Genomic DNA, 12,277 nt, shown 5'->3' with positions numbered 1-12,277 from the left:
CTCACTCCTGCTTCAGGTCTGCATTGTCTCTAGTCTGTTTGTATACTGTGTTCTTGATCTTGTTTATTTTTGTATTTCAGTTTATGTTCAGTTGCGCCGTGTTGGCCTTTTGCTATGTTTTGATTATTTGTTTAATTAAAAAAATCACTTACCTGCATCTGGACCTAGATCTCCTCTATCTTAACGTGACAGAATGCAGACCTCCCAGATGGGTCCAGCGGGGAGTCATTTTTTTTTCTCTCTGAGGAGGCGGCGTCGGCCGCTCGATTCGAGCAGGTTATTTACAGCTACCTGGCTGAGATGGAAGCCTGCAAGGCCGAAAAGGCGCGACTGCATTCCCGCTTGGCGGTGGAGGCGGAGTGGCTCTTCTGTGGGAAGGCGGAAGTGTCCGGTGTCTCCGTTCCTGAAGCGCAGGTGACCGCGCCCTCTGTTCCTGACGAGGCAGTGTCCGCTATCTCTGTGTCTGTGGTGGCCGTGACCACACTTTCTGTTCCTGACGCGGAGGCGACCACTGTTTCTGTTCCTGACGCGGCCCTCACCACGCTCTCTGTTCCTGACGCGGAGGCGACCGCTGTTTCTGTTCCTGACGCGGCCCTCATCGCGCTCTCTGTTCCTGACGCGGAGGCGAATGCGCTCTCTGTTCCTGACGCGGAGGCGGCTGCGCTCTCTGTTCCTGACTCGGAGGCGACTGCGCTCTTTGTTCCTGACGCAGAGGCGGCTGTGCTCTCCGTTCCTGACGCGGAAGCGACCGCGCTTTCTGTTCCTGACGCGGAGACGACCGCGCTCTCTGTTCCTGACGCGGAGACGACTGCGCTCTCTGTTCCTGACGCGGAGACGACCGCGCTCTCTGTTCCGGACACGGCGATGACCACGCACGTTCCACTGGCGGCGAGGCCAGCTCGCGTTCCTATGGCGGCGGCGTCCGCTGACGCTCCTCTGGCGGCGGGGCCGGCTCGCGTTCCTCGGGCGGCAAGGCCGGTCCATGGGACTCCACTGCACAGGCTTGGCCCGCCATCCCTCCCCCTGAGTTGCCTTCCTCCATTCCTCCTCCCTCCAGACTTTGGAAACGTCTGGAAGCCGTTCCGTAGGGTGGGGGTACTGTCATGATCGGGGCTGTGGGTCTTTCCTCAGCCTCTCGAGGTCGCTGTTCCCCTTGCACTGCACTCCCCTGATCGTTCACGTCTGTCTTGTCATTTGCACTGATTTCACTCACAGCTGTTCACTATCTGGACTATAAGAACTCTCACTTCTCACTCCTGCTTCAGGTCTGCATTGTCTCTAGTCTGTTTGTATATTGTGTTCTTGATCTTGTTTATTTTTGTATTTCAGTTTATGTTCAGTTGCGCCGTGTTGGCCTTTTGCTTTGTTTGTTTATTTGTTTAATTAAAAAAATCACTTACCTGCATTTGGACCTAGATCTCCTCTATCTTAACGTGACAGTTATGTTCTGTATTGTACTTCTGCTATTAAAATTTTATTATATTAAAAATCTCTGTGAATCAATTTTGTGTTTAAGATGTGTTTAAGATTTACTGTGTAATGGCATTTTAAATAAATAATAGGTGTGGCATAAATATGGTTAAATTATGGCTTTTAATCTATCAGCCACATGTGGTCCACGTACGGGCCATAGCCCTTTATAGAAGCCGTTAACGTGAGACTCTTATCGGGCGATAAAAAAAATATCGCCATTAATCTATTCTCAAGGTTGGGTTGGGAGCTGGGTCTAAACTACGCAAGCTATGATGACTTTCACCTTGATATTTTAGCGCAGATGACGTATACCTAGTCGAATTGCACTGTAGGGGGCGAGAACGAGTCTTCAACTTCTGTGAAATTACCACATCAAATGAGACGTGCAAATATGAATGCAGCTATGAAGCCGCTTCAGGGCAGGTGCGTTGCTAGACCCTTTTTACTGGGGCACGTGAGTTATAATTTACTTTGATAATCCCGAAATAAAGACATTAAACTATATGCAACAACTGAATTGACGCTTCTAAAAGCAACGCAGTTTAATGGAAGACTATGCATGCAGAAATCCATGCCCGGATTGATTGTATTTAACGGCAATGCGCACGTCGTGCAGCCTTTTGCGCAGAAGTACTTGGTTACACAAGTTTGTATAGGTAATTATGTTGTAAATGCTAGTGTCAAGCAGTTTGTGATGCATTTTGGAAACAGGAGATGAGCGCCTGATCTAATGCGCCACCTAGCCTGTTCTCGAAGACTTACTTTTAGTCATTATTTGGGTAGCACACATATTCTGAATGCCTTCAGCAGAATTCAAATTAGCCATTTTAATCTAGATTAATCTAGATTAATTCCAAAATTTAATCTAGATTAATCTAGATTAAAAAAATTAATCTATGCCCACCCCTAATATATATATACACTTCATTTGCCTAGGAGAGTCCTTCAGTGTCGTTTTCAGTTTAACAAAGCTTATCTATGGGTGTCTCTTAAACGGAAGGCTGCATATATCATCAGACGTCACTAAATGTCGATTCAAAAAAATGAACTGAATGAATACGCATCTGTACTGAGCTCGTATGAGTTTGAGGATGCAGCCTTCTGTTTGAGAAGCAAGAATCAAGCGCGTACCGTAGGACGAACAAACACAAAGCGCATGTGAAAGTCTGTCAGTGCACAAGTTTTGTGCATCTAATAGTAGCTGCATTCCAGACGGCATAAATGAAAGCATAACTTAAGTAAAACACAGCGGGTGGAAGCACACAGTGTCAAGCAGTGCGCACGTGTCTCACAGTGCAAATTCTGTGCAATGAAGCCGGCAGTGTCTCTAGTGCGCACACGTGCCATATGCGGAAAAAAAAAACAAGCTCAGAATCGATTCTAAAATATTAGGAACCGATTCAGAATCGTTGAAGAGAGAATCGCGATGCATCGGAGAATCGATTTTTTTCTCCCACCCCTAATATATGTATATATATATATATATATATATATATATATATATTAGTGGTGGGCCGTTATCGCCGTTAACGTGCTGCGTTAACGTGAGACTCTTATCGGGCGATAAAAAAAATATCGCCGTTAATCTATTCTCAAAGTTGGGTTGGGAGCTGGGTCAAAACTACGCAAGATATGATGACTTTCACTTTGATATTTTAGCACAGATGACGTATACCTATACGAATTGCACTGTAGGGGGCGAGAACGAGTCTCCAACTTCTGTGAAATTACCACATCAAACGAGACGTGCTGACATTGATGCAGTTATGAAGCCGCTTCAGGGCAGGTGCGTGCGTTGTTAGACCCTTTTTACTGGGGCACGTGTCCCAGTGAAAATCTGTTGTGCCCCAGTAAAATCTCAAGTTTGAGTTATAATTTACTTTGATAATCCCGAAATAAAGACATTAAACTATATGCAACAACTGAACTGACGCTTCTAAAAGCAACGCAGTTTAATCGAAGCACAGAGAAATCCATGCCCGTGCGCGTCTGTTTATTTTTGCGCAGTAGTACTTGTCTTGGTTACACAAGTTTGTATAGCTAATTATGTTGTAAATGCAATTGTCAAGCAGTTTTTGATGCATTTTGGAAACAGGAGATGAGCGTCTGATCTAATGTGCCACCTGGCCCGTTCTCGAAGACTTACTTTTAGTCATTATTTGGGTAGCACACATATTCTGAAAATGCCTTCAGCAGAATTCAAATTAGCCATTTTAATCTAGATTAAGCTAGATTAAAAAAAAAAAATCTATGCCCACCCCTAATATAAATATATATATATATATATATATATATAATGCATCAATCACATCATATTAGGAAGGCAATTTTTTTATCAGAATTTTTTATTATTTATCATTAAACTAGGAGGACACTGTCACGGTTCACACAACCGCTGTGTTCTCAGGTCTCGTGATCTGCGTGTGTGTCTGTGGTGTGCGTCACGCTCATCAGCGCAGCTGCCGATTACTCTCTCCAGGTGTCACTCATTACCGCTGTCTACATAAACTCACTCCTTGCTCTGTTTCCCCGTCAGATGATTCTCCCAGATTCACTGTCGTCGTTTGCTGTTCGTGTTTCTTGGAGTTCGTGTCGTGCTGGATGTGTATGTGATTTGTCTTCGTGGGATCGCTGTGACTGTGTTCGTCTGTGTGTTCACCTTCATCAGGATCTTCATTTCACCAGCACCGTCTTGCCACCTGCCTCACCCAACCGAGAGACATTCTCATCACTTTGTTTGTATCATCTCATCGTCTTCAATAAACTGGTTTACTCTGCTTTTGCTTCCTCCAGACACGCACTATAAGAAGGAAAAAGAACCTGCTTATAAAGTGGGTGTGTGACAGGTTTGGCTGTGGAATGGTGTTTGGCAAAGATTTTTTGGAGGAAAAATTTTCAGTTAGAAGATTTTTGTTGTTGTTGCTTTAATCCCTGCAAACAGCCATAACACAGCAAACTGTTTTACCATGAGAAATAGCTTCTTTTTTAAGGGACAGGAATTTTAGCTCAACTGACGCAAGTGGCTCAAAGGGGGCCTCCTGTAGGCCGCGAAGGGCGACGGAGAGGTCCCAAGAGGGTACGAGGCGCGGTCTGGGAGGGTTAATCCTCCTTGCGCCTTGCAGGAACCTCACGATGAGATGGTGCTTACCCAGGGATGATCCATCAACTGCATCATGGTACGCTGCAATAGCAGCAACGTACACTTTGAGAGTCGAAGGGGACAGCCTGCGCTCCAACTTCTCTTGCAGGAAGGAAAGCACTACTGCAATCGTGCATCTCTGTGGGTCCTCTCCTCGAGAGGAGCACCAGTCAGCGAACAGACCCCACCTCAGTGCGTAAGCCTGCCTCGTAGAGGGGGCTCGGGACTGAGTGATGGTATTTACCACGGCCTGGGGAAGGCCGGCGAGGTCTGAAGCGTCCCGTCCAGGAGCCAGACGTGCAGGTTCCATAGGTCGGGACGTGGGTGCCAGATTGTGCCCATCCCCTGAGAAAGAAGGTCTTTCCTCAAGGGGATTTTCCAGGGAGGGGCTGCCGCGAGGGAAATGAGTTCTGGGAACCAGGTCCGGGTGGGCCAGTGTGGTGCAACCAACAAGACCTTCTCCTTGTCCTCCATGATCTTGCACAGGGTCTGTGCAAGGAGGCTCACTGGGGGAAAGGCGTACTTGAGCCCCGGAGGCCAGCTGTGTGCCAGAGCGTCTCTGCCGAGGGAAGCCTGGGTCAGAGAGTAAAAAAGCTGGCAGTGGGAGGTGGGTACCACCGGGAGTGGGGACGTTGTCACTGTCCCCCGAAGAGCAATCTCGAAGTTTTTCGAACCACCAGGCATGAGAGCATGTTCTAGTGCACCTCCAAAAAACTAAATAAAGACGTAAAAGAGCAAAATAGGACCCCTTTAATACGAATTTTAATTGTATTAACATACTAAATTAATGTAAAACCATCGTCAAGCTATATAGCATTTACAAATGATAAAAAGAGAAAACAGTTCTGCTATTGTTACAAGACCAAGATCCCTTTTCTGGTACTGTTTAGAACCATGTGTCAGGGTTCGGGTAGAGGGATGAGGCAAGGACTCGATGCAGAAGTAAGTAGGCTTTATTTAACAAAATAAAACAAAACCAACAAAAACTACCCTCTGGGGGAAAAACAGGTCAGCAACAACTCCGACAAGATTTGACAAAGTAGAGCAATACAGGAAACCATGAGGGTAGATTTGATGATGAACACAGGACTGCAAACAAAAGGAGAATAATGCTGCATTCCAGGCAACCCCTTACCAGTGTTTTTCCAAACTTCTACCCATGAAAGTACACTGGAAAGGCTGTCAAACCCGTGAATTCCCACCCGTGAATTCGTACTAGATTGATGTACTCCCAGTTCCGAGTTCTGATGTAACATATCAGCCTCTAGGGGTGCGGTGGTTATGCAAGTGGCACACGGTGGAAAAATAGAGTTTAGGACAATATAACGTTGCAATCAAATTATTAATAATATAAAAATAATAAATGCGCTTAGGCAGTTTGGGGAGACTTGCCTGGACCGCTACAAAGTCGTGAGTCGTGGTTTAAAGTCGTGATTTACGAGCTCAAAAAACTGCCTGGAATACAGTATAACAATAGAGCAAATGAGGCAGATAATGAGGTAAACACAGGTGGGGCAAATTAACCAATAATCAGGAAACAAGATGGGCAGGGTCAACACAATAGACCTTAGAGCATGTGGAACAAGAAAACAAACAAGACAAAAGCCATGTGCTCACAGGAAAAAAAAAAAAAACACAAGCACATGGCCAGCAATACTATCCCAAGCTATGTGCTTGAACAAAACATGTCATGAACATGCAGCCAATGAGAAAACTTATAAGCTGCGGGTTCACTCAAAACATGACAGGAAAGCACGCAACAAGCCAAAAACAAGCTGCGTGCTACACGGTATATGCAACATGCAACGTGCAACAATAACACAAGACAACAAGAAGTGTCCAAACCCTGACACAGAAATAGAAACTCAACAAGACATGAGTGACGGGATCCGAAAACCATGCTCCAACAAGAAATACGGCATGCACACAACATGAAAACAAGACGTGACGGGAGTGTCAGGGCTCTGTCACCAAACCACAAGAAAACTAGACCGAAGTGACAGAACCCTGACACCATGTTTCTTAGGAGTGTATATTTTGATTACAATATGTTTACTGAGCATTATCAATATTTTATTGCACTGATCAAAGTTCAATAACTTATCTCTTTCTAAAACACATGATATCATAGAATCCAAATATTACTTGCCTTATCAAACAGGCAACTTCTTCTTAAAGAGCTGTTGTCATCTGGCTGTGAGAAACTGGCTTTTTTCTTCTCTCATCACTGCTTCAGTATTCTCCGTAAATGTTGGAGGGAAGCAAAAGGTAAATATAACAATTACATTAGTTCTGCAATCTGTCATTAAATACCAGTTATATGAATTTAAATCTGTATTAAAAATCTATGCAGATGATGTGAACAGCTATTGTGTTTTTTATTGTCTTTCAGCATCTGCTCTTCGCTATTTCTACTAGATCTTCTGAGGGATTTGATTGAATCAAGATGTTGCTGATCATTGAAGCTCTTCTTCTCATTTCAGCTGCTCTAGGACATGTAAGCTTGTGTTCTAGTATCAATATTACAGACACGAATATTGATGATTGATTATTATGATTCCTGTCGCTGCAGGATCACAGAGCTGCTATAAAAGGTATGGTATATCCACTGGATATGGAACTGAATTCCATTGATGATCAATATAAGGGCTGTACAGAGAAAATGCAAGGTCTGGTGCAGACAGTATACAGTATCTGAAGAAAGAGTTGTCTAACCCTCAATCTACTTTTGCAATGGTTTGGAAAGAAGGAGTTCACCATGCCGGTCAACCAGAAGACAACTTGATAAAGAATCATTCTATTGCTATGTATGTTTACTCTGATAACAAAATATATAACAACTTCAACAAGGATGTTTGTGCTGGTAAACGAACATACAAAAACAACAAATACAAATGGTATTCACTTCACTTTCTGCTAACAGAAGCGATTCAAATTCTTAATAAAACACAAAATAGATGCTATTCAACTTATCGTGGGACTAAAGTTGAGTTTGACAAGAATGTTCTGAACAAAGAGGTTCGTTTTGGTTCATTTGCATCTTCCTCACTTATGCGTTCAGTAGCAGAACGTTTTGGAAAGACATCTTGTTTTGAAATCTACACTTGTGAAGGTGTCGCAGTGTCTAAATATTCAAAGTATCCTGGTGAGGAAGAGGTGCTGATTCCTCCATATGAGACGTTTAAAGTCACTCATATTAAAACAAAAGGTCAGCAAGGTGCCTGGTGTGACACTGTGTACACATTGAAAAACACAGGAAAAAGAAGTGAGCTGAACTGTGCATTGTTTAACAGTGGAAACCATGTTGCGGGTTTAAATTTTTTACTAATTGTAGCATTACTTTCCAAAATGTTTATCTGCTAACCAACTTTTAGACTTTTATGTTATGTTTCTCACTGTAGCAATTGGACCATGTTTGGTAAAGGAGTATGGTGTCATAATACATTCTCCCAAGACTATTGTTAATTGCAAAGTAATGCTTATGATAATTATCATTGATGAATCTCAATAAAATATCTTTCAACATTTTGTTTTATTTGGATTTGTTATTAAAAGAGTAGTACACTTTCAGAACAAAAAATTACAGATAATGTACTCACCCCCTTGTCATCCAAGATGTTCATGTCTTTCTTTCTTCAGTTGTAAGGAAATTATGTTTTTTGAGGAAAACACTTTAGGATTTCTCTCCATATAATGGACTTCTATGGTGCCCCCGAGTTTGAACTTCCAAAATGCAGCTTCAAATGGCTCTAAATGATCACAGCCGAGGAAAGAAGGGTCTTATCTAGCAAAACGATCTGTTAGTCATAAGGAAATTATGTTTTTTGAGGAAAACATTTCAGGATTTCTCTCCATACAATAGACTTCTATGGTGCCCCCGAGTTTGAACTTCCAAAATGTAGTTTAAATAGCTCTAAATGATCACAGCCGAGGAAAGAAGGGTCTTATCTAGCAAAATGATCTAATTTTCTAAAAAAAAAAAATACAATTTATATACTTTTTACTTTTTATGCTCATCTTGTCTAGCTCTGTGTGTACTCTGTGTAGAGATTAAAAAGTAAATAAATTGTAAATGTTTCTAGAAAATAACAAATCGTTTCTCTAGATAAGACCATTCCTCCTCAGCTGGAATCATTTAGAGCCCTTTAAAGCTGCATTTAAACTGCATTTTGGAAGTTCAAACTCAGGGGCACCATAGAAGTCCATTATATGGAGAGAAATCCTGAAATGTTTTCCTCAAAAAACATGATTTCTTTAGAACAGAAGAAAGACATGAACATCTTGGCTGACAAGGGCGTGAGTACACTATCTGTAAATTTTTGTTCTGAAAGTGAATTTGAAAGTGTGTATTTTTTGCTAAGCATATATAGCTGTCATTATAATTTGCCATTTGCTCTCAATTTCATTCAATCCACTTGAAATGAAAGTAAACATAATTGTTTGTATATTGCACTAAAACTGAAACAGCATGTTTTGCACAAGGCTGGATCAGAATAGTATATATTGAATTTAATCTTGCATTTTTTGTATAAATTACGTCTCACAATTATGTGTTTCAAACTTTAAATCTTTACTGCTTGCAATTCATCAAATTGTAAAAATACTTCCATTAAGTTTGAAATATCTCATGGCTTGATGAATGATAATCAGTCAGTCCAAGTTTTAAGTATTAAGTTCAAAGTGCTGGGAGAGCTGTTCATATCAGCACTTTCATTTTTGTCTTTTATGTTTATTGCCTTGTCCAAACACCCACACTTGCATTCTTGGCAACTTGAGACCGTGTGCATGCTACAACTGCACAAGACTGTATCTAACTATTATATTAATATTTAACTTACACTGGAAAGGTGATCACCCTAGATATTACATAATCTGGTGGGAAAACAAAGTGTTGCACGTTTTATTGGTGCAAAGGTGAGCAGTGGGGATATTAATTTTATACAACATTCAGAACTGATTTTTATCACTTAATTAGATGCACCACAAATTAAACTAAGTCATCTGTTATTGGTGACTACGGAACAGACATTTAGAAGTTGATTTCAAAATGCAAATATAAAAATAAAGCTATGTAAACACTTGGACTTTTACAACACTAATAGTGTGTCCCATCAGGTAATGAAAAGCTTGACACACTTGTGGTCTTTATCCTCATCCTTTATTTATTTATTTTTTTAACGATTGGATCAAATTCATGAAATGCGTCATATAAGGAGTCAAGTGACCAAGTGCAAAGACCGCAAGTGTGGGTTTTTAGACAAGCCATTTATCTCACTGGTCATAGATAGAGTGCATGAGGAGATTAACTGGGTGTTTGCTGGCCATGAACCAGTTGCAAATTACAGAATAAACTTGCTAAAGATGCTGCGATTCATGAAATCCAGAGACTAGCAAACATAATAACAAAAAATCTTTCTCATATGACCAGCTGTGATGTTCACGTCGATGGATACTTCATCAAGAAGGTCAATATATTAAGTTATAAATATTTTTCTAAATCACTGATTGCATTATTTTGTATTTAAGCCCTGTGTGTCCTTAGTTCCATTGTCCGGTCTTGTCTATGTTTCAGTTTCTCCTGTATTCATGTTGGATTTATTATTAAAGATAATTCTGAATTCTCCTGCATCATGTACTTATACTGCTGCACAACTACCAGCTAGAGTGCCCTGGTTGTCCACTAGAGGGCCCTCCATCCCAGACTGTTTCTGCCTCACAAAATAGGCTACATTTTTCCTAATCCTTTGCCTGGACTCTTCATCACTGATTGCAGTGCCCTGTGTCTTGTTACCTCATTAATCTCACCCTATTTGCCTTGTTTTTCACTGATTCATGTCTTAGGCTGTATTCAAAATTCCCTGCATTAGTCCACTCATACAGTCCACTTGAAGGATGAATGAAAACGAGTGAATTCAGACCCTGAGTGCCCCGGAACGGATGCCGCTTTTGCATAGTTTGCTTGCTGTTTAGTAATCACTTGAAACGGGCAGTTCCAGTAGTAAGATTAAATAATTTATCTTGAACTCTGTCGCCAAAATTATGTATAAACCCTAGTTAAACAATTTAAAGGGATAGTTCACCCAAAAATGAAAATTTGATGTTTATCTGCTTACCCCCAATGCATCCAAGATGTAGGTGACTTTGTTTCCTCAGAAAAACACAAACGAAGATTTTTAATGAAAACCGGTGCAGTCTGCCAGCCTTATCATGGACGTGGATGGGCACCAACCTTTAAAAGTAAAAAAAACATGCACAGACAAATCCAAATTACACCCTGCGACTCGTGATGATACATTGATGTCTGAAGACACGGAACGATCAGTTTTTGCAAGAAACTGAACAGTATTTATATCATTTTTTACCTTTGATACACAGCCACGTCCATCTGTCATGAGCACGAGTTTGGAATCAGTCACGTCACATGTGCACGCGCTCTGGTGTAGAATACGCAAACGCCGGAAGGGGAAATCAGTGAAAAGTCCCGGATGAGTTTGGGCAAGCAAATGTAATCTTTTAGCTTTAAAGGGTTAGTTCGAGCATTTAAGACATGAAGTTGTATGCAATCCTTATCAGCACTATAGTGTATACACACTGACCCACACTGCATTCACCTCCCTGGTCAGAGTTCTGGCCGCTGGAAGTTTTTCAAGAAAGTAGTCACGGTTAGTTTCCAGGGCCTCAAAACTGTGCGTTTTTACGTGAAAAAAATATATGCGTTTCAAAGCTTGATTAATTTACATCACCAAAAACACTCCTGACAAAAATCATACCTCAGTTTTAATCGGCACTATATTCTTTCCGTTTCCATCAATCCGCGCTGCTGTCGGTTCGCACGTTCCGATCAGCTGTTCCATTACACACTCGAATGACAACGAGGTAAAAAGGAGAAAATTAACAATGGTGCGAACTTGTAAATTCCCAGGTTGTGACCACAAGAATGTGCAGGGATCGCCGTTCAGATTCCATCATTTTCCTGTTTCTGATATAGTTATGAGACAGCTTTGGCTGGTTGCCATCGGCTACTCTGGGGGAGCTAAAATATCCAGTATCAAGGATTTTCGTGTGTGCGCTCACTTCAGCGAAGACGATTACATCCCCAACCAAGGAGGAAAAATCAAAAAACGGATTTTAAAGAGTTCTGCTGTACCAGTACCACGGGTAAGCTCTATTTACTAACTTTATGTCGCATTCGACAGGTTTATTTTGAAGCTAACGTCGGTTTTTAGGCTAACGTTACACTGAGAATATTCTAACCGGGGCAGTGATAGCATCGACAATAATCGACTGTCTATGAGGTGAGAAAATCGGCAAATGTCATTACTAATGAATTTAATTGAATCTATATAACACAACAAAATATGATGCTTTGCTATATTTGTTATTGTCTGTAACTATGCGGAACGTGTGTCGGTATCATCGTGTTTATAAGTGTGCTTGAAGTCACATACAGGTAGGTCTAAACCAGGTATCTCCAACTCCGGTCATCGTGAGCTACATTCCTGCAGCTCGATGTTTTCCTGTGACAGGACACCTTTCTCAAATGAGACATTCTGTACAAGCCTGCTAATTACCTGCTGATTTGAGTCAGGTGTGTTGCATCAGAGAAAAACTAAAACCAGCAAGACAGTAGCTCACGAGGACTGGAGATCCCATGTCTAAACTGTA

The 12,277-nt window shown here is 41.6% G+C and overlaps 2 protein-coding genes across 2 annotated transcripts in view; both read left to right on the top strand.

Annotated features, from left to right (window-relative positions):
* LOC141332094 (cytochrome P450 2K1-like) overlaps positions 1-12,277 on the top strand; it is a 393,810-nt gene that overhangs the window by 324,841 nt on the left and 56,692 nt on the right. The gene's annotated exons all lie outside the window — the stretch shown is intronic.
* Positions 6,636-8,137, top strand: LOC141343797 (NAD(P)(+)--arginine ADP-ribosyltransferase 1-like). The gene is given in 4 exon segments (XM_073848446.1): positions 6,636-6,880; positions 7,005-7,109; positions 7,185-7,298; positions 7,301-8,137. Coding segments are annotated over 3 exon segments (840 nt in total). The 5' UTR covers positions 6,636-6,880; positions 7,005-7,058; the 3' UTR covers positions 7,976-8,137.

This window comes from Garra rufa, chromosome 1 (genome assembly GCF_049309525.1).
Source record: "Garra rufa chromosome 1, GarRuf1.0, whole genome shotgun sequence".
NCBI lineage: Eukaryota > Metazoa > Chordata > Actinopteri > Cypriniformes > Cyprinidae > Garra > Garra rufa.
The sequence above is the reverse complement of the archived record's forward strand: the minus strand, read 5'-3'. Positions and strand labels throughout refer to the sequence as shown.